Source organism: Coturnix japonica, chromosome Z (genome assembly GCF_054131305.1).
Source record: "Coturnix japonica strain WE chromosome Z, WE-NBRP24, whole genome shotgun sequence".
NCBI classification, from domain to species: Eukaryota; Metazoa; Chordata; class Aves; order Galliformes; family Phasianidae; genus Coturnix; species Coturnix japonica.
Window position 1 is genome coordinate 38084085 of NC_140702.1, and position 23788 is coordinate 38107872.

At 38.4% G+C, this 23788-nt stretch overlaps 1 protein-coding gene across 1 annotated transcript; it reads right to left on the reverse strand.

Moving 5' to 3' along the window:
- Positions 1-267: 267 nt before the first annotated feature.
- On the reverse strand, positions 268-22890 carry CEP78 (centrosomal protein 78). The gene is given in 18 exon segments (XM_015849188.2): positions 268-697; positions 700-1011; positions 1013-1084; positions 2549-2702; positions 4104-4270; positions 6196-6273; positions 9132-9275; positions 10339-10384; positions 11265-11400; positions 12853-12961; positions 16192-16256; positions 16498-16611; positions 18175-18349; positions 19714-19817; positions 20303-20375; positions 20970-21145; positions 21365-21634; positions 22858-22890. Coding segments are annotated over 17 exon segments (2307 nt in total). The 5' UTR covers positions 21618-21634; positions 22858-22890; the 3' UTR covers positions 268-568.
- Between the last annotated feature and the right edge of the window lie 898 nt (positions 22891-23788).

Sequence of the window (23788 nt, forward strand, 5' to 3'; positions counted from 1 at the left end):
ATTTCTCTAGCTTCTGAGAGCAACCTGAGTTGACTAGACACTCTTCAGAGGTACCTTCCACAATATATTATACTTTGAATTGCAATCAGCCATAATGACAGTATTTAAACATTCTAGACACATTCACACTTTCGCATCCGAAAGTTATGCTTGTGAATATCATACCCCCATAGTTAGGCATGAACTGGTATTCCCCCCAAAAACCACTGCGTTCACTCCCACTGCAACAGACAAAAATAAATAAAAACAAAAATAAACAAAAATAAATAAATTTGTACTGTTTTATTAGCCCAAAACTTTTACACTTTATAAGAAGATCTATGATAAACAAAACCACACTCCAGGAAATTCTTTTCAAGTGGTAAGAAGTGAATGGTACCAGTAAATAATTCATTTCAAGAAAAAAAAAAAAGTTGTTAACAAGTGGTGCAAACATGAAACAAAATTACAGCAGCATGGAATGCTAAGTCTTCAAGTCTACATTACTTTACAGAAAGTTTCTCAACTCACACATAAGCATTAAGGACACATTTTCAATCCTACACACATAAAGAACAGTCAAAACATTTCAGGTGTTGGCAATACTTTGTATGCTTTCTTGTATTTCAGATGCAGATCCTACAGTATCAGTTCCAGAACGGTCTACCATCTGCAGTCTACTTTGCTCTTCTCTTTCTCCATCATTAGCAATTAAAGTTTTTCAGTCACTTTAGGGATGTATTTCTTTGAAGAACAATTTTTGCTTTTTCCATCAGAAGAAGTGAATGTTCCGCTACCATTATTTTTAACGTTCACACTGGAATCAGTAAATAAATTCAGACTAGTAACCAACTGCCTTGCTGAATGATGTCCTTTTGCTTGTTCATTCTGTTTGACTCTCCTCTCAGACAATGCTGGAGTGCTACTTCGAGATTTATCCTCTTTGGTTTGGTTAGTTGCTTGAGCTTCATCTTCTTTCCATAAGGCTGGCTGCAGCTGCTGCACAGCAGTCTGACATTCATGCATCTCTTTAAACAGCAGAGAAATTCACAATCATCTGAGATTGAGATGTGCCAGGAGAAAGCTGGATGTTCCCATCTCTGTTCTGAAATAAGAGATTCTAATAAATATACTGATAGAGATATATAGAGAGAAATCCAGCACTGCAACATGCTTGAATCTGCATAGCAAAATGAAGTATTAATGTAACTTAGAAAACATTCAAAGATAAGAGCAGCCACATAACCTTTATTACCTACAAAGCAACCAAGTTTCAGAAGTTTGCTAGGCTGGTAATGACAGAGTAGGTGTATTTCACTGTTTCTCTACTAGCTTGAACTTTATGCTACAAAATTGAATCAGTCGTACTACAGGAGCCAAAGCACAATCACTACCAACATTCTGAAACACCTGAAATTCACTGTGCTGTGAGTTTACAGCAGCTTGATACCAGTAATCTATCCTACACTTAGCTGCCAAAAGATTATAAACTATGCAATACTAGGAGGTAAGTATGAGATAGCATAAACATTAGTTGGACGTTTTTGTATTCATCTTTTGCCACATATAAATTAAACACTTTCAATTCAAGCTTCTAAGTGTATTGGATTAGAAAAAACATGGTTTAAGTTAGCTCTGTGAACAACTTAATATCACAATGAAACCACTGTTGCAAGTGGAACCACAGCAATGTGAAACAACTTATGATAGAATTACTCAATTACTCCCACTACTTTTAACAGATTCCAACTGCAAAAGTGGAAAATGCTTTTAACAGCATTAAAAAAAACAACAACCATCCACTCCTTATTACTTTGTTTTGGAAGCTCACAGTGTTCTTACAGAATTTGGAACACTTCATGGGGAAGACATTCAGTAAGAGAAACATACTGGAATGTGGAATGATTTTTTAGTTAGGTAGTATCATCCAACTTTAGAAAACTGTTGGCAGCCTGCTATCTTGTTAAAGTAAACCTAAATAATATTCTTGAAAAAATACCCCCAAATTTCTTTTATCTGTTGTATTTGAAGTATAAACTAAAACTGTACGTTGCTAATCTTACAGATGTACAGTGGCCTGGAATTCGTGGCATGGCTTACCTCAGAATCTGACAGGACTGAAAACATACACTTGAAAGACATTCCTACTTTTTAGTGAGCATGCTGTACTAAATTAAGAAGTTATTTAAACCACTATGTATATTTTTAAATATCTCTAAAAAACTTGTCATTATATTTTCTGATTTTAATGGATCGGTATGGCAGCTTCATATTTCAGAATAAGATGCAAGAAAATTACCATCACAACCTTCTTTAGTGTACACTAAAGAAGATGGTAGTACATCTTCAAAATACCTTTTCTGTTCTAAATGCTGATTATTTAAAAAAAAAAAAACAAAAAAAACCTGAAGCACTGAATTGCTATCATCTGTGAAATACAGCTACAGAAAAAGATTGTGATAATTGGATCATCGGGTTAACCATTACTGTCCAGAGTAGTGATACTGCCAAAAAATACACTGAAATAGCATCAAGTACATCACAACCAGAATTCAATCTATAGACTGACTTTGCTATTTTGGGTATGCTCTTGTTTTCCTTCTTCCAAAGACTTCTCCTTTAGCATATTAACAGGTTTACTGACAGTAGAATTCATCTGTGGGTGTCCCAAAAGACCAAAATCTGATTGCTCTATCCCAGCCAATACAGCAAGTTGTCCAAGTCTGTAAAACAAAGTTAAAGAAAAAAAGATAAAACTACATAAGCTATACATGTACATTTAGCTACATAAAAGACCTAAAAATTTTAAACCAGAAGAAACAGCATCTATTTGAACTTCTAAAGACATTCTTCCATTTTTAAGAGGGCCCATAATAGACTACTAAAGATCAAAACAAGTGGCAAAAGCTATTTTCTCATCTTTGCACAAATTAGCTTGCATGTATTAAACTGACAGTTTCTCAACTCAGTGTTACCAGGAGAAGTAATGAAATTCTTCCAGTCAGCATTGATTCCAAAACAGGATGCTGGCAAACAATCTCCCTGTCAGGTAGAACAAAGACTAAAACTTTATCACTCAAGCAGAAACTTGGTACACATCCCTCGAACTAGCATCACCTTTAACAGCCAAATCCAATTATACGCTTCACAGATACAGTCATAATGCTTTTCCTGCCAGCTTCAAAGTCAGCCAAATCTGTCAGTTTGAGGTTTGTTTGCCTGAGTTTCAGTAAGTGAGAAGATGCTGCCAACATCTGAGAGCATAGCACAGCAGAGAAGCTTACTGAGGAAACAAGTTTTTGTGATTGGCATTTTCTAAGTTTCAGAGCAGCTCCCTAAGTGAAAGAACCTATGATGAGCATTATTCAATTACTCCCAGTAATTTAAACTGATTGCAACTGTAGAATACTTCAGAGTGAACTCTACATTGAGCTTCATTACTGTAATTTGTAGGGTTGGTGAGAGGTGAGCAGGCGGCAGGGAGGGCAAATAAGCCGGTAGTCTTCTCTGAACATATCAGTAGGCTACAGCATACTTTCACATCTTTCCCTCATTCTAACAGGGAAGTATGCCATGCCTTGCTAAATAAGCTTTACAAGAACAAGCTTAAGGACTTAATTTTGATGAATGAGAAAAATAAACCAACTCAGACACTACAAAACATGTCAGAATCATAATACAAACTTTAATCAATATTCTCTTGAATATTTTAAGTTCTAATAAACAATCCAGAATTTAAGTACAGAGGATATCTTCATCCATTTTGCTTTCTATCAGTCAGCAGAAGGAGCCCCAAAACTTTCTGAAGCCAGCTCAACTGCACTGTAAGTCTTTTGAGCCACAGAACTGCTAGAAGCAACAGACAATCCAGCAAAGATTGAGCTAAGATGTTTTAAAAGCAGTTTTCTTGTCCTTTGGAACACAATTCTTCCAAATTTTTTTGAAGGATGAGTACTTGAATTCAGTGGGACAGTGCTTGTATCACTGAACAACAGGGAATGAACAGCAAGGATGTACAGAAATTTGTTTTTCTCTTAGCTCTTTACTAGTTCATTTCTAGGGAGCTGAAGGAAGAAGGCAACGTAATTCATTCAGAGGCAGTTAAACTCAAAGTGAGAACTTACCCAGCATCTTTAAGAAGGTCTAAAAAAGCATGAAACTTTTGGAAAGAGTTCTCAATGCTGCCTAGAACACCTTCATCTTCCAAAATCATGTTGGTTACTGACTGCGTATGAAGAGCCTCAGATAGAGAAGAATTTAGATTTCTCAGCTTTGCATTTTCAACTTCCAGCTAAAGAAAAAAGTAAAGCCATTCCTATCATTCCCAGTTCAAAAAATAAGCAAACACCATCTTTGCAAGCTTACAGAGAAATATCACAAAACGAAATACACAAGATAATTGATAGCAAGCTTCCTGTACCAGAAATATTCAGACCACTGCCACATGGAACATGTTTGTTTATCTACAGATGCAATCCTATGCTACTGTAAGTGAACTTATGTCAGGAACTCAAAGCTGATGACTCAGCACTGCCTTCAGTATGTATTGAACAGCACAGAGCAAGTGCAAGCAAAAAGCCACTATTTTTAAATCACATAACTGCATATGTACAATACATTCACAAATAACTTACTCCGACCTATAACAAAGGCCATAGTGAAGGCCATTATGCTATGTTTATCTCTCTGTATCAGAAAGAATGCATATTATCTATCTCGCCTGCTCTGTGCGTGTCAAAAACGCACAAATCTTACTGTTAAACTAGTAAGTGAACAACTACTACTTACTACTCAGATTATCCCTTCCCAAAAGGCAAAGTATAGGTCCAAGCAGTCTAGTATGAGAAAGACAGACATCCTGCAGGGGATATTTAGCCTAGCAAGTATTACTATCAGAGCCCACTGGTGCACTTCACATTATAGAATAGGAATATCCACATGAAGAATAAAAATGAACCTTGTAGAATACAGATTCTTTTTGGGGAAATTTGCTCACTGTACTGGGCACCATTTATTGTTCAAGTTTAAAAAGGTGCCACCACTGTCGGAATCAGAGAAGGGCCTGGGTTGAAAACAACCACAATCATAATCCAGTTTCAACCCCCCGGCTATGTGCAGGGTTGCCAACCACCAGATCAGGCTGCCCAGAACCACATCCAGCCTGGCCCCGAGTGCCTCCAAGGATGGGGCATCCACAACGTCCTTGGGCAACCACCCTCTGAGTGAAAAACTTCCTCATAATACCTAACCTAAACCTCCCCATCTCAGCTTAAAACCATTCCTCCTTGTCCTATCACTGCCAACCTAAGTAGTCATTTAACCCTTCTGTTCGTACACTCCCTTCAACTACTGAAAGACCACAATGAGGTCTCCCCAGAGCCTTCTCCAAGCTAACCAAGCCCAGATCCCTCAACCTTTCTTCACAGGAGAGGTGCTCCAGCCATCTGATCATCTTAGTGGCCCTCCTCTGGCCTCATTTCAAGAACTCTGCATCTTTCTTATATGGGGGGGCCCAGGCCTGGATGCAGTACTCCAGATGGGGCCTCACAGGAACTGAGCAGACAGTGATAATCACCTCTCTCTCCCTGCTGGCCATCCCTTTTTTATTCATCCTACTGCAGATCACGCCTAAGAATAAAATCTATTTATTTACACTACATTAACTCTTTGCTACAGAATTCTGCTTACTGATTACCCTTAAATCAAAAGGGTCTTATGTAGGTCAGCAAGAGCAAATCGTAGTGACAGCTAACATGCTACTTACCCATAAATGCATCTGAGATTTTCATCATCAATAGGAACAGTTTAAAACAAAAACAACAACAACAAAAAAACAAAGGAACAGCATAATAAGATACATATTTACTCAGTGAAACTCAAAGTACTGCAACTGTTACAAATTTCAAGCAGAATGTATCATTTTCTCACAGAAAACAAATGCCAAAATGCTCATTTTTGTAACTAATACACCTGAAAAGAACAAAGTATATTGGAAGATCAGCATGGCCAGGAGTTCAAGGCTCTGGAATAGGTTCAACAGAACAAACATTACCAAATGTAGATTTCATCATTGTCCTTAGGCTAGCAAATGATCCATATAACTTTGAACTGAAGTTCTGGAAGCTATGAGGTTAGGGAGTTATTGAAAATTACTCCAAATAAGTAAGCCAGTTGTTTGATTGGTGTAAAGATAAATAGTTAGTTAGGAATGACTACCTCCATTATCCGTTCCTCAGCCATTATTCTTGCTCTTCGTTCCTCCTTTAGTTTTTCCTTGAATTCTTCTAGCTCCAGCTATCAAAAAAACAGAAGATTTATTTCCAAATGTATTACACATGAACAAAAAAATAAAAGTAAATTTTAAGATTTTCAATATTTCTGAACTACATTCTCATGAAGATCTAGCTCTGACAGTTCAAACTCCCTCTAGTGGAAGGAACAAGTATTTATCAGACCTATTTAAGCAGAAATTAAGTTTGGTTAACTAAGCATTTTTTGTTTAAATGAAAACAAAACTGTATTTCACTGAATATTTTGCATAAATCCTTTTCTTGAGCAGAAGGATGTTAAGTTCTCAAGATGCTACATGATGAAGTCAAACTCTAGTCATTCAGTCACCTCAAAGATGTTTGATCTTAGCTGGCACACTGGCAGTCTAAGGAGTTTTCACCTCTTACTGTTTACTCCCATGCTGCAGTCTCGTCACCGTGCTACACATACGACTGTCCCAATTCAGTAGCAGACCATGCCAAATCTTGCTACAACTGAGCATTCTGATTGCTTCTCAGCTAGATCAACTTCTCAATCACCCATGCAGTAATGCTAATTAACAATAGAACCTAAGTCCAGCCAGCACAGTTGAAGTGTCCATCACTTCCTGTCTCACATTATTAGACACAGACTTCTGCCATTCATCTTGGTCTATCTCTGAAATTCAACCAATCACACTGGCCAGTAATTAACACAGCTGAAAACTAACATGGAAAAATACCACTTTTTGCCAAAACAGCATGTTCAATCATCTTGCCATAAGATAAACAGAAAATGATACATGATAGGAAAAGACAATCAAGAAATGGAAGAAAAGATGAAGGGAAAGTAGACCTCACAATTAAATGCTGATGAGAAGTTCCATTCTGCCATGGTGTGAAACACTGCTTTTACATCAGCATAACAAAAAGGGATGGGAATTGCCCAATACTGCTTAAGCAGTGCTATCAGATACACAACTACAGCACTGGGTAGTGTTTTGGTTATCAAATATATTAAGGACATAACTGTTCCTTCTGATGTTTCTGACAGAACCCCCTGCCTTCCATTTTGTGTCCACTGCTTCTTGTACTGGCACTTGGCACTGAAGGGACTAGCTCTGTGTCACTTCATGAATTTATATACATTAGTATGATTCCCCCTGAGCCTTTTCATCTTCAGGCTTAACAGCTTAATAAACAGCCTTCCCTCATAAGAGAGATGTAATTTTCATGGCTGTTCCCTGGACTCTTCACCAGGATGTCCATTTCTCTGTTACACTGGGAAGCCTGGAACTGAACACAGCACTTTGGGTATGGTATCACCAGGACTGAGTAGAGCTCAACCTGCTGAGAACCCTTTCTAATGCAGCGCAGAATACTACTGACCATCTTCACTGGCCTTCAGTGTTGGCTATTTTCAAACTGGCGTGCACCAGGAAATTAAGGGGCTTTTATGCAAAGTTCCCTTCTTTCAAGGTGGCTCCCAGTATCTTCTACTGGTGCCTAGAGTTGTTCAGCTCCAAGTCACTGGACTTCAAAGTTCTCCTCGTTGAACTTCTTCACACTTCAATTTCTAATTGTTGTGTCTTGGAAATAATGTTCCACTCTCACCAAATACCAGGAACACAAAGATCAAGTAGTTCCTGAAAACAGCGAAGTTCTTGCTGCATACATGCTTCTGGTACAATATTCATATGATATGAATTTCTGTGATTCCAACTATGCTCTAGATTGTCTTCAACGCTCTCTGTGCAGCACAATATCAGTGTGCTGCACATGAACAGTATTAATATGAAACCACCTAAGAGGAAAAAAGCTCTTACACAACTTCAACTCTCAGGCCCACAGAGAACATTCCTGAATAAAATTTCTAAATGACAGACCTAAAACATATATTACCTGAAAAAAGTCACATTACTATTTACCCTGCATTTGTAGTCATTTTGCTTTTCCTATCAACTCCTAAGCTATCCTAACTTGGCAACTGAATGTACACCTGCAATGTCAAAGTTTTGACTTTGCTGTGGCTATATAAAAACAGCTCTATCATCCCAGTACTTATAGACATGAGCAGTTAGTGCACAACATTTAGTGGACAATGACAGCCATCACGAAATACAACTTCAGGTCTTATTTTAAGCAGTATGTACTTGGAGGCAATACAGCTTCTCCACTCAAATTTCAAATCTTAGCAACATCTGAGGTATAACCCAGTCTCTGAGTGAGCATGTTATTTTTATAACAGTGCTACATTAAAACAGTAGAGTTATGGAGTTGCTTTAACATGCCTTTTGTTTTCATTTCATTAGAATGTGCCCTGTGAATATATTTGTACCAATAGTCTCACTACTACTCTTAATTTTTCTTTTTAGAACTACCAAACTAGCAGCAGGAATAAAGAACAAATGTGCTAAAGCACACTGCTGACTTGCTAAGTTTTACACCAGCCAGGACCCTTAAATCCTTCTCAACAGGGCTACTCTCAAGTTCTCCCATTTTGTATACATATCTGGGAATATCTTGACCTAAGTGCAAAATCTTGCACCCTGCTTTGTTAAACCACATTAGGTTCATAAAGACCCACTGTTCAAGTTTACCAAGGTCCCTCTGGATGGCATCCTTTCCTTCTGCTTTATCAGCCAATCCACTTAACTTGGTGTCATGAGCAATCTTGCTGAGGGTACACTCAATCCCATCGTCTACATCACAATAAAGATGTTGAAGAGTAGTGGACCCCTGGGAGATATTGCTTGTTACTGACCTCCGTTTGCACACAGAGCCATTGACCACAACGCAATCACCCAACCAATTCCTTATCCACCTAATATTCTACCCTTCAAACACAGAGGATTTGATTTTACAGGTCTTCATGAAGTATAAGGCACAGTGCATACTTCTTACCTGGAATTGTTGATACTTTGTTACATTAACCTTATCTAGAGATTTTGTCAAATCAGGATGAAGAATAACATTTTCTAGATCTTCAGTCTCTTCAGTTTCAGATGTTGAAGCACTTTCTACTGTCACTTTCACAGGAACATCCGTCTGATTGCACCAGAAAACAAAACCCAGCCACAGTATCAATCCATGCAATAAGATAAACTGAATAGCATCAAACGCCTTAAATGCAAAGCTTTCCACAAGTCCATTAAAACGCATATTCAGCCTGCCCAACTATGCAGCTTCTTCCTGATGTACAGAGAAGAAGAGAGGACTGGGAGGGGACAAAAATGGGATAGGAAGATGGTGCAGGAAAGCAACTTCCTCCCTCACCCCACCTACTCTTCCCCCTTCCCTCCCCCTACCCCTCCCATTCGGTAGTTTCACAGAGGGGTTCAAACTCACAGTATCACAGTCTTGTGCGAGTTGGAAGGGACCTTAGAGATCATCGAGTCCAACCCCCGGGATTCAAGCCTCCTGTGTAGCAGAGCGGCACTTCTACCACTTGCGCCACAGGGGGGATTTGAATCCGGGCCTCCAGTGTTGCAAAGTGGCATCCTTAACCACTGTGCCACCGGAGGCACACAACTTGAGTACCTAAAGCTAAGTAGTCCAAAAGCAGGAGAAGAACAGGAAGAGAGAAAGCAGGAAGAGAGAAAAAGAATCATAGTATCATAGTCATAGTCTCCTGCGGGTTGGAAGGGACCTTAGAGATCACCGAGTCCAACCCCCCAGGATTCGAGCCTCTGTGTAGCAGAGCAGCACTTCTACCACTTGCGCCACAGGGGGAATTTGAACCCAGGGCCTCCAGTGTTGCAACGCGGCATTCCTACCACTTGCGCCACCGGGGCACACTCAAGTGTAGTATCTGTTCTTGTCAGTTTAAATAGAATGTGAACTCTTCTTAAAGCCTCAGGATGGGTTATGTCTACCCAAGCCCAGCTTCCCAATTAAAGTAAGAAAAAAAGGCAGAGAAAGAAAAGGAAATAAATTAAGTACCAAAGTTTCAAACAAATGCTGAAGAAAGCTTATTTTGCACTTCCACGAGACAAAGAAACTAAGTTAAAATGTTTTGGTTTCAACTTTTAGATAGTAAGATTCTAATGAGCACACATCTTTTTATAAGGACTCATCCAATTAATAAACTGTCATATGAGTAAGAAAGTACCTCAATCTTCAGTGGTAACTCCTCAGAATTGTCCACTGGCCCTCCCCTGAAAAGTTAGAAAGAAAATATTTTCAAGACAGAAATTTATCATGTCATCATTGATGCCTTTACTTCTAGACACAGGGACCGAGGAAAGGTGATGAAGTAACTTAAAACAGTGTTAGACCCTTCTCACATTCCTTTAACATTCAATACATCCACGTTCTGCTCTGCTACTATTCCTATTTAATCACTACTAAGGGCAGTGTTACTGGATGCTAACAACACTTTCAATAGGTAACTTGTTTTGTTTATTATGAAACCAGGAGAATTTGGTGTCCAGTACCTCTAGAAGAAAAAAGCTTAAAAATAGTTATGATAGAGCATTACATAATTTTTTGTATGCTTATTTGAACAACCTCAACTTTGAGAATACAAGATCTAAGGATCTACGATTATCAGGGTTTTATACTACAACTACCAAGTGTTACTACAACTTCCAAGTGTTAGAAAATGAATTTTTTCTTCGACTTCATACTGTTTAGACACTTACTAGGCATTAATAATGTTGACAGTAAGAAAACAATACAGAAAGAAAAGACAGGCTGATAACCTAGACAGCTTGAACTGGATGCCAGATTATACTACAAAGTCAGAAAAGTAAGTTACATTTTCAGCTACACTGAGTCTGATAAATTATATTAATGAGAGAACAAGTCAGCAAGATTTTTGTACACTTTTCCCTTCCTATGGTGTATATTTTAAAAATTTACTCAAGCAGGATTTGTAACACCCTCAAAGCATGTTTCTATTCTCAGAAAGTTTTTTTTTTTAAATGTTCAACTTTCAAACATGTACTTAAGAGAAAAAAAAAAAAGCTGTCCTCTCCTATATTTTTCATGCAGTTCTTAATGCTTTGACATTCTCCCCTCATAGTAAGGACTCACCTGCACCTCTTTGCACGTTCTGCAGTGCGCCAGGGAAGGAAGCCTTTTGCGCCTGGTGGTAGTGGTTTTGGTGAATAGCTGTCTTTCACAGGTGTAGTCTTTTTCCCAGGACTCACAGACTTTTTAGAGGTTAATCCTGTATTGAATAGCAAAAATAGAAGAAAATTCATGATAGCTAGGTATTTACACATGAAGTCACAATTTACTATTTATAAGCAAAATCTCCAATGTACTAACAGGGGCTGTGGGAAATCCATCATTTAAGTCTTATTTTGCTGAAGTAAGCAAGAACCAACTTTTGTTTTTCTTCTCAAAAGGAGGGCTGGCCCACTAATCTGCACACAGTCTGCTAATATGCTTAAATGCTGTATCACAAAAGGAAGCAAAGTTCTACAGCCAAGGAGTTTTATTCTTATTAACTATTTGAGTTATTCAACTAACTTCTCCTAACTTTCAGCTCAGGCAGCCCAAGTAGAAAATAATGCAATGCATGTTCTTTAAATAGCCCTCTAGTGGTCCCAGTGAGAAAAGTATTTTTAAAATTTTCCAAGATGCTCACATCTAAAGCTGCGATTTGTGTTGATCACTGCCACAGACCGCCAGCAATACCACCACTTAAGTGGAATAATAATGAAAATTCATATTTACTGTTTCAGCCTTTTGTCATTGTTCAAGTCATACACTGTAATTCAAGAAAAATTTAGAATAAGCCTTAGGGAGAATGATCACCAAGGCTTTTTGTATCAGTAAAAGTAACAAGCTCAAAACTGTTAAATGAGATGGGACTCAAGTTACTCCTTTGAGAGCAAGCAGCAAAGCAAATAATTTCTTTCAATGGTGCAAAAACACAGAGCTGTAGTAACTGCATTCCAAATTTCAGTTTGTTCTCAGCAAGTAAATAAGAGACTGGCCGAGTTTGTTATTTTTCAGCATTCTTCTCCCTTTCTGATTCCTGTGTTTAAGTACAGCGTTCTGTTTTCCCATCGCTCTGATCATCAGAGTTTATGTGTACAGATTTTAATTTGATTCATGCTTACCTCTTTACTTCCAGATAACCAGAACAAAGATGAAAGAGCCAAATGCATTACAGCAAAGTTTTCAGCAACATATTCAGAAGTGGTGTATTTCAACTGTGAGTATTTATAAATATTCACAATACCTATGCAATTTTAAACACACTGTTTATAATGGGCTTATATAAAGTTAAAAAAAAAAAAAAAGAACATTCTTTGTATATCAGTAAAAGAAAAATCATTCTTGCTTGTTTTGGTAGAGGACAGTCTGCTACAGAAAGATTAGAGAAATCAGAAAAAAAAGGCAGCTCACTACCAGCAAGTGTACTAGAGGCAAACACCTGTAGGGCGGATGCACTCAGAACTCAAGTCAGTGTATTCTACTCTTTTCCCAGCCATATATCTAGCAACATTAAAAGCAGGAGTGAATTTGCTATAGAAATGCCTGATAGTAGAAGACATAATTGAGTATAAACTAAATTTTCCTTGAAGGAAGATTCTGCAGAACACTGAGATTTAAACACATTGACTGTAGGAACTTAAGAAACTTCTAAAGAAAATAAAGACAAAATTACCAATACGAATAGTAGCTTTTCCTTTTCGACCACTTCCTAGGACAATAGTTCTTTTCTTTGGTCTAGCTTTCAAAACATCCTTGGAAGACGGGGAAGACAGCCACTTATACTAGGATTTATAAAGTAAGAAATGTTACTTCAGTAGGTGATATTTTAAAAGGTGCTCATTTAAGATGAAGGGATTTTTTGTTAGATAGATGTAGGCCTCTGCTTGTTATATACAACTTAATAAAACTGTAAAGCTAGGGCAAATTAAAAAAAAAATCCCACAATGCCCCAGCTCAGACAGATTCAGTGCAAGTCTGAATGCTACATTATCAGCAAAACACTTTTCCTTTTATAGAGAAAATAAAAGCACCAATTCTATAAAAGGAAACTCTGGCTCTTGCTTTTCATTCTCTACAGAAAGCTGTCTTACTAGGAATGACTAGCTCAGGCCAAGGTTCTCCAAAGCAATAAAAACCTAACTTACATGATTTTATTACTATCAAAATCAGTATTTAAAAAAAAAAAATAAAAAGTTTAATTTTCATTGCCTCTAGCAAAAAAGCCTCCTTACAAAGAAAGAACACCCAATTTACAATTAAGACAGTGACAACCAAAAGCAATTGTTTATATTTTTATGGTAATAGGTTTATTCTTTAAAGGTTCCTCATCTGCCAATTACTTTTATTATTAATTATTATTATTCCATGTAGACAATCAAGTTACTATGTCACAATGTTTTCAGTGTGCATAATTAGTACAAAATTCACTACTGAATTTGTTTCACAGGAAACAAATACTAATGCAAATACTATTTGCATTACTATTAGCCCTAAGCCCTACAGCAGAGTACAATGAACAGTAAGCTGATGTCACACCTACCTAGTGCATAGGGAAGATCATTTATTGTGATCGACCAATTCCAGCAGTTTAATCACTGGCAGGACCTTTCCTCTCCCACTGCCATTCCCTCCTCCACACTGTTTTTTGTGGTGACTTAAATAAGCCTTATATAAGCTACATTTTGACCAAGCTCTTGACAGGTGTAAGCTGTTGATTTTATTTTGTAGTTGGAAATGAACTCCAAACTTTTGAGAGTAAAAATAACCTGTTTTACTACACACATTAAACAGCAGCTATTAATAGGTTAAACTTGACATTCACCTACACAAGAGAAGTGCTGCTAGGATAATACTACTTTAAGGAGCCCTTTATATTTGTGGGAAAATTTCTTACATTCAGAGGCTTTACTTAACAAACCACCTTATAAATTTATATGCTACTGAAAAGCACAGAAGTGATTCATGCTTTTCTCCGTAAGAGATGAAGGACTGTTGTGACTGACAGCCAATGAAAAAGTCGTAACAGTACATTAAAGGTTACGACAGTCATTAAGTACATAATCTTCTGTAGTTAGTACAGCTTATTATAACAATGCCACTCAAAAGTCCACTTAACTCCTTCTTTAGGAAGCAACACACCAGCAACTTATCTTTTTTTTTTTCCTGTCTTGACAAGCAGGTTAGACAAAAACCATATTTCACATAGTAGGCACCCTGCTCATGTGGTATAGAACAGAGCTCAGTATATATCTGAAGTGTGACAGATTCCACATTTTCTGAATTCTACTCATGGAATTTGTAGCAGTTAGCCTGGCAAGTTAGAAAGCTGTAAGTAGAGATAGATGAATCTGAAGAATGTCCAAGGGATAGTCATTCATGGAAATCTTTAGCTGCCTCTACAGGGTAGATGAGTTAGGTAACTTCTTACAAGAACAAGCCATAGACTAGTTTCAGACAAAGTTACACAACGTCAGAACAAGGGAAAATGGCTTTAAAGTAAAAGTGGAGATTAAGGTTAAATGTTACAAGCAAATTTCTTACTCAGATGGTGGTAAGGCGCTGGCACAGGTTGCCTAGAAAAGCTGTGGGTGCCCCATCGTGAGAAGTGGACAGGACCCTGGGCAGCCTGACCTGGGGGTAGCAACCTTACCCACAGGAGGAAGATGGAACTGGGTGATCATTGAGCTCCCTTCCAACCCAAGCCATTCTGTGATGGTATACCCGACGACACTTACATTTAATCTTTCAGTTTTTATGTAAAAGAAAAAAAAAAAAAAAAAAAACCTACACAAAAAAAATAACACACCCACATTGACTTCTAGTATATAACACGTCAAGATATTACCTTCACAAAACTCAACAGTTTTTCTCTTCATTATATTAATGCTTATGTAATTGAGCTTAAAAAAAAAAAAGACATCAACTGTAAAAACTGAGGATAGTAAATGTTTCAGTTTCAAAAGAAACCACAGTTGGTACTACAACATCAAATGTTTGCATTCATCTGGCCGAACAGGAGGATTATCCCGTTCTGAATGTCTCCACTGTTACCATGATAAGCAGTAAATGCTACTTACAAGAGACCACCCCCAGAGCTTATGAGATAATAGATATAGTCTGATGTGTTGCAATTTGTGGGAAAAAAAGCTGTTATCTACTAGCAAGCTGTTGATCCGTTACTTTTTATATTGTTAACTGTATATGCAGGACTGTTAGCACTGACAGTAAAGTACACTACACTGCACTATTCTGGCAGATATAAAACAAGTGTCTTAAGTAGAGCAATCTCACCTTGAGCTGCATTCTCTCTAGGCAGATACCATTTCCATGTCATACCTGCAACATTTTCTAAGTGCTAACTGCATTTGCAAAGGAGAAAAAGTTTTTCACAGTTTCTCGAAAAAGTTAAAAAAAGACATCGAAATGGAAAACCATATTAATTCAGGAGATGCCAAATGAAATCCTCAGTTAATTAAATTCTCCCTATAGAACACACAGCTCTGACTTTCAATCTTTTTCAAAGCCAAAAGGGCAATAAGCTCCAAAACAAGATCTGTGATTGCTACACTTCTCAGAAAACAAGAGTAAGTGTACACCCACTTGCTTACTAGCTCTCTGGGCAACTAATTCAGATTTTTATGTTATATACAAAAGATTTAGTATCTAAATGGCACAAATATTTTATAGAAGTTACTCCAAGCGCTATATTGAGTATTAGATACTAAGATTTCAAAGGGTGCTGTTCATCTCTATAACTTTTTTCTTTTAAAGATGGTTAATACTGGGAAGAATAGTCTTGAGTAACTTAAAAATTGATTATGTAAATTATCAATAATATTATCAAAATAAATTGAGTTTTAAATAAAGTTTTTTTTTAACGCTTAAGTGTCACTTTCTTATCAGTAACTGGAATAGCTGCATTAGATTAATTCTGGACAAATCCTTGCAAAGAAAACAAAAACCAAAATCAAGCCAGGTACAAGAAAAACAAAACAAAATGCCTACCACATACCTCTGAATTACCACTATTTCCATTCAAGAGAACTCTTTCAATGACGTTTTTCATCAAAACACGATCTAGAATGAATCAAGACGTCTTAAGAATTCACTACGAGAGAATTTCCTATGAAACAAATCTTTATAAATCACTGGATAAGTAGTGGCTGCCCCCATCTCTTCAGCCATTTTTAAGAGCCTAAGGAAAATACTGTTGCAGGCTTTTTCCTTGAAAGTAGTATATTTTCCCCCACTGACGTTATTAGAAAAAAAAAAAAAAAAAAAATCGACAAAGACGACAGAGGCAGCTATAGATACATACCAATCAATGGATTTTTTCTTATATCAAGAACCACTAATGTTGTATTAGTTTGGAGAGCATCTAATAATGACCTTGCTCCTTCATTGGATATTCCACACTGCTGTAAATCAAGTGCTAAAATATTCAGAGATTAAAAAAAAACATTAGTCAATGGCATAACTTTTAGTGAATATCTAATACAATTTAATCCACACCTGTTGAAAACCATGTTTCAACATGAATAGAGAACATTACAGCAACAACTCTGTGTGAAAATATTAATAACTCTTTCACATCTGAAATTCATAATCAGTATTACAGACCAACATTAAGAAATAAATGCTAAACAACTGCAAAGGAAGGAATATAAAATCACAGTTAAGTCACTGTAATTGAAAATTCCCCGAAGATTTATTTCTGGATACCAATTAATTCAGCTGCCCAGAGTCACAGGCTGCAAAATTTGAACCTTTTTTAAGTATTTCTAAGGAGAGAGACCACACAGCCTCAGTGGACAACATGTACCAGTGCATTTGCTCCACAGCAAAATATCTCTCTTAATGTTTCCAATGGAAACCCCCATGCTTCCATTTGTGCCCATTGTCTCTTTTCTTGTAAATGAGCACAGCTGAATAGAATCCAGCTCCATTTTTTTTTTTTTCCCTCCCTTCTCTCAGACAGCTATACATTTGAGGAAGCCTGCCCTTAAGACTTCTCTCTCCAGGCTAAACAGCAAATAGCTCCCTCAGCCTTTCCTCACAGGTGACACTCTCCTGTCCCTTGAACATCCTAGATGTCCTCTGTGAGAATCTCTGAAGTAGATTAATCTCTCTCCTCTCCATGAGCACACTACTCCAGGTGTGGCGTCCTCCTCAGTGCCAAGTAGTGAGGACAGATCATTTTCCTCTAGCTGCTACCAGCACTTCTAATGGATGACAGCCTTCTCTGTCACAAAGGCAAACAGCTGGCTCACAGTCAACTTTGTTTATAAAAGGACCCCATGTATCCTTTACTGCTAAGCTCCTTTCCAGACAGTCAGCCCTCAGCATGTACAGCTACATGTGATTATTCCTTCCCAGGTGCAGGACTTCTGAACTTGCATTTACTGCACTGAATCTCTCCAGTTTGCTGAGGACCCTCTGGATGGCAGCATTTTTCCATCTTCCCGAAAAAGCAAAGCAATGCTCACTGGCCTACAATTCCCCACAATCATTCTTTCTGCCCTTACTGAAAACAGGATTAACATTTTCCTCTTCCAATCACCTAGGTCAATCAAGACTGAGACTGAACTCACAATGACATCTGGGATCTCTCAGCACTTCTGAGTGCACCCCATCAGGACCTATAGATGCCCAGTTTGCTTAAGTAATCTCTAACCTGATATTCTTACATCAATATGCATGTTATCTGTGCATCTGGCTCTGATGCTCAGGTATTGAAATAACTTAATTCCATGTGCAGAATGCTTTGAATTGTACCATTGGTATTCATCATTTCATACAGACATATGATAGAACAAATTACTTCTCCAGTATCCTACAGGACACTTCCTCTAAGAAGAGGTTGCTTTTCAAAGAGATAATTCTTTCCTAGATAAATAGGAAGATAAATAGAGCAAATTACATTTGCTCTAACACACAGCAAACTTTATTTCCTGTCCGCCTTTACTATATCTCAGGAGTCAGTATTTCACAATACCTTTAAGCCACAGGTCTTCTCCCAAACAATCTGCAAAGGCACTTGCTCCTCTATCTCCAACAAGCATGTTGCAGTTGAAAGTAACACGCCTCAAGCCTGTCATATAGTCAAGGTCTGGTCTCCTGTAACGCAAACTTTCAACCCAAGCTTCACTGTGTCTTTTCATTGCCTGGTGCTTTGAAATAAGGAGTTACCAAATGTGAAGACAAAGCCATTATAAATAACAAACAGATAATAACTAGTATTTAATGGCTTGTGTGTGAAGCATTTATATTAGCTGACAGTTTAAGAACTACAGGTCGTGCTTCAGAATTACAGGTAAGTCATTTTTGTTCTCATCATCTATTTCATAGCAAAGTCATTAAATATCAACAGAGAATTCTAAACAACTTACCACCTTCTTTGCCCACTTACAATGCATCATTAATAAGACATACACAGTAGGAAATTTTGTGCTCTCACACAAGCAAAAGTTAACATCAATTAGAATACCGTGATAGTCACAAGCTTATTAATTAGTAGTTTGTCAACAACAAACAATTTCATTATTTCTACTAAACGCTTGAGAATACTTCAGACATTTTGAAACATATGTGACAATGATGAAAGCACTTCTCAAAACAGCTATCATTTACAGCCCAAATCCTCACAGAAAGCAAAACATGAAGACAGTCAAAACTGTTATTTCTTCAAGCAAAACCTGTTAAGACAGACCACATTTAATTTCCTACACCGTAAATACGCTTCTTCTGCATTCAGTTTCACAAATTTCAGAAAGACTGTTCACACACTTAGCATCACATTTGCTTTGGTTAGAGCTTGAAAGAAAAAAAACAAAACAAGTGTTCAACAGCACACGTTAATTTAACATTCAGAGTCAAGGAAATATATAATAACTACAACAAAAAGCAGGCCTGTACATTCACTGCCACTTACAATGACAACTCATTTATTCATTATCCAATCCCACTACATTTTAATAAATTGGGAAATACTTGGAAGAGGATATAAGAGAACATGTATCTAAAACAGACATGCTGCTTCCTTTGAGCTCAGAATTATTATAACAAAATGATCAGCATGTACAACACACGGAATAGCCTGCACTTTTCTTAGTGTTAATCAGAATGTTTTCCTTTACTATAGCTTAAGTTATATACTAAGACGTTCATACCTACTTCAGTAACAATTCAGTCTCCATGATAATCAGTTATAAGCTTACGAAATTCATCACAATAAAATTAGTTCAGCATTAGAAAAGGTAAAATCACAATAGCCCTCTCACAATGAAATTACAGCTTTCAGGATATAAATATATTTTAAGAGGGCAATCTGTGACATAGCTGCCATAACCTTTCTTCCCTGAGACGATTTCAAGTCATGAACCATTCCCTGAGCTCGATACAACATACTGAATAGCAGTTCTTTTGTTAACAAATTAAAAAATGGGACAGATTTCTTACAAGCTGAATTTAGTTGCTGTTCTTAGTTATTAAGGTTACTGTGTAAATTTAGCTCCAAGAAATGAGATGAAATTACCTTTAATACATTCATCATGTGTTCTGCACCTCGCCAGGTAAGGCTACACCCTGTGAAATTAACATATCGGATAGTAGCTGAATTCTTCACACTCTGACAGACAGCTGAGAAAACAAAAAAAAGCACACACACTAAGTACACAAACCACAATCAGGTTATCAAAACAAACATCTTTTCACTATCTTATTAAGAAGCTGAATCAACTTCTGTAGGCAAATGCCATGACAAAGAACGGGTCAAAGATGCTGCTGTAAAATTCTGTATTTTAGCACAGGTGTTTAGCAAAGATTATCTGATTGTGCAAGAAAATGTTATTTCAGTCTACTCATCTCAACAGGATGAGGAAAGTTCATCTCAAACTTTAACCTCATAACTGCTGGAAATAAAACCATAAGTATAATTATTAAGTAAGTTCAGCTTTTTGCCAGTGTCGAGAAAGCACAATCAAGTCTAAATAACGTAGACACGAATAAAATGTATTTTGTTATTTTAATCACTACAAATTTAGAACAGGAAGTACTTCAAAAACTAATCCACTTGAAGACTATAAGAAAAAAGTATATTGACACATTTTTGATTCTTAACTTACTTTCTAATCCTCCATCTCCAATTGGACAGTGGGCTAAAGAAATGCTCTCTAGAGATGAAGTTGTGGCCATACCCTTCAGAATGAAAACAGCATTTTTATTGATTAAAAAAAAACACAAACAAATAAAGAGAAGTCCAAGTCACTACAAGAAACCTTAAGGAGCTGGTTGGAAGGTTAGAGCTCACTTCAAACTAATTCATTTTGTCTTAACACAGAAGGAGCCCAGCCTACAGGCTAAAAGCACCACTTCCTTTTCTAGAAGCCACTCAAAAGCAAACTACAGACAGTATTCTAATTAACACACCTTAAAGACCTGCTTTACTCTCCTTGGTGTATCACCACTTTTCTCCTGCCATTTACAGTAAGTGTAGTTACAAGTATAAGTTGTATACAGCCACATACAACACAAGGAAGTTGTTAATAACTTTTGCATAAGTCTTCCTTAATCATAGGGCACAGGGAAGCTATATAAATTTGACAGATTTTGACAGAAAAAACAGTGTTACACTAAATGTCTCAAAAGAATCACACATACCCTGGATAACACAGAAGTGTTAGAACAGTCACATTTTTATGCATTATATATTTGTCACAGATGAAGTTTAGTTGCTACTTCTCTTAGGTTCCAATCATTTTTTCATTTATTTGTACAGCAATAAAGTCTCACCTTTGTTAGAAGTATTAGATCTCTCTCCCTCAGAAGCAAACCTTGCAGTTCTAAATTTTTTAGTACATCTGAAATGCTGAGACAGCCTTTGAGAGCTTTGCATAGTTGGCCAGTCAAATCCTTTGATCTAATTGCTGGAATTCTCCTTCTAAAGTAAGTTTTATATCTTTCAGCACCTAGTAAACAAAAATTTACACAGTGATAACCCCCAATCTCTACTGACTTAGAAGTAACCATAATTACAAAACATTTTGTTGCTGCTGCTTTTAAATAAAAATAATTCCTTGGATGGTTCAATTCCTCCTTTTCAAGTATTTAATCACACAGAAGCTTTACACCATAAATTTTAACATATACATCAACATATTAATCCTCCAGAGCCACTACTTACAAACCTGATTCTCCAAGACCTTGTTGATGAAAACATCTTATTCCAACAGAAGTCAGCGTCTTATCATGCCTAATAGCATCTAAAAGTGGTGTCCAGTCAGCAGCTTTGATGCTATCTACAGTTAGGTCAAGAGTACCCTGAGTCAGGTTAGCTTTCACAGCTTTCAGAGGAACAGAGCCTTGAACAGCACAAAGATGTTCATAGTGTGAGTAGAAATCCAGCATGCATTGTCTTCTTATTTTGACTGAGTCAATCATTTCTCCACTTGATGTTTCTGTAAAATAATGAAAAAATGTATCAGCTTTTTCCAACAAGAAATTGAAAAAAAAAAAAGACATCAATAATTTTAGTTGCTGTATTCAAGACAACGCTTGAACTACCCATTTAAGCACAGCTGAATATGGGGGGGGGGGGCACGACACAGAAAAAGCTACATGTTGGTATTTGAATAAAACCACAAAAATCTAACATTTGAACAGAAACTGCTAAGTTCACATTTTCATCTTAAATCTTAATTTAGTTGCATCAGCATCTGCAGGTTCCTGAAAATTCCTGCAAGCCCTGAAAATCTCCTGACCCAAAATCAAAAAATACGAAGGACTATTCCTAGCAGAACTAGCTGTGATCGTCTCTAGTAGAATCATGGAACAGCCTGGGTTGAAAACGACCACAATGATCATCCTGTTTCAACCAACCCCCCTGCTATGTGGAGGGTTGCCAACCACCAGACCAGGCTGCCCAGAGCCACATCCAGCCTGGCCTTCAGTGCCTTCAGGGATAGGGTATCCACAGCCTCCCTGGGTAGCCTGTTCCAGTGCGACACCACACTGAGTGAAAAACTTCCTCCTAATATCTAACCTAAACCTCCACTTTCTCAGTTTTAAACCATTCCCCCTTGTCCTATCACTATCTACCCTTGTAAAAAGTTGACCTGCAATCAAAAGTCTGAATTCCCTTTGCTTTTAATATTTATTTATTTATTGCAAATTGGCTCAAGATAGAATTAAGTATCCCACACAGGATGCCAAATAGCAACATTACGAACTTCTGTTCATACTGTTAAAGGCTACAAAGCCTCAAGAATCCTCGGAAACATTCTGAATGGAGAAGAATTATCGGCCACGTGCGAGCATGTGATGACTGCTACTTCTAAGAGTACAATTTCGGATTTAAAGTTATTACTTCAGTGACTGAAATTATATAACACCGTCCTTAGTTCCTCTGCTCCCATTTACTTACTGCCCGCCGCCACCAGGGGCGCTGCTGCCCTCCCTCCGTCCCTCCCTGCCTCCCTCCGCGCCCCGCCTTCCTGACAACGCGTATCTCCTAAGCCGCACAAAGCGGTGCAGAGCCCCGACCAGCCCGAGCCGCCTCCCCCCTCCACCCGCCTCCCCCCCTCCACGGCCACCTCCTTCCCCCACCAGCCCAGCCCCGAGGCTCGCCCGCCACGTCCAGGAGCGGGCTCGGGGCTGACCTCGCAGCTCCTCCCCACTCTACCAGCACCTCCGCCGTTCCGCCGCCGCCCGCCCCGGCGCGGTGCCGCCCCTACACGCGTAGCCGTTCCCTTGGCAGCCAACCGCCCGCCGCCACGTGGCGCAGCAAACCGGCTCCAACACAGGTCGTGGCGAACAGCCCTATCCCCCGGCCCCTCTTTTTCATGCATTCAAAATGGCCGCGCCCAGCGGCCGCCCCTCCCCGCGTGGGGCCGTGCTCCCCGCCGTCCTCCCCGCCGGCAGCGCGGGGCGGGGCGGGAGGGAGGGGAGGGTTTCGTTGTGCTGCGAGTCTTGTTGTGCTGCGAGTCTTGTTGTGCTGCGAGGCTTGAAGACGAGTGCGGCGCACCGGCCTTAGTTGTGAGGCTTGAAGGCGGCCTGTTTGTGCCTTGGGTAAAGCTGGCACCTGGGAAATAGTTCGTAGGGGTTCTGGTGGTTGTATATCACAGCTTCCCTTTTCTAAGAGAGCTTTTAAGGAAGGGCTGGAAAAACAGCAAGCGTGTTGCCTACTGTTCTTGTATCCGTGCTACCAGAGATGCATGTTACAGTCACTGTGAGCTGAACATACTGCAGCATTTTGGCTGCCAGCAGTAGCTGGTCTGAATGGTGTGAGAGCAAACAAACCCTTTTTCCCTCATCACATTTCTCATTACTTTGCTGGCTTAATTCATGAAGGCCCAGTTGCAGTTCCTACTGGAGAGACCTTGATAGCGCTCAGTGGAGGGCATTAGAGGTACCTGCTTTCTAACACCAGCAACTCCATGTAGTCTATGTCCCAACTCTGGACCTGCAGGTCATTCACTGGCACCAACCACTTCAGAAAATGCCTGCTGTAAATCATTGTCCCTGCAATTTGCTGTTTTGGCCAGTTAATGTTTCTAGTAATGTTTCTAGTCTGCTTGCAGACAGAAGGATTAAACTTTAAAGACGGGAAATCT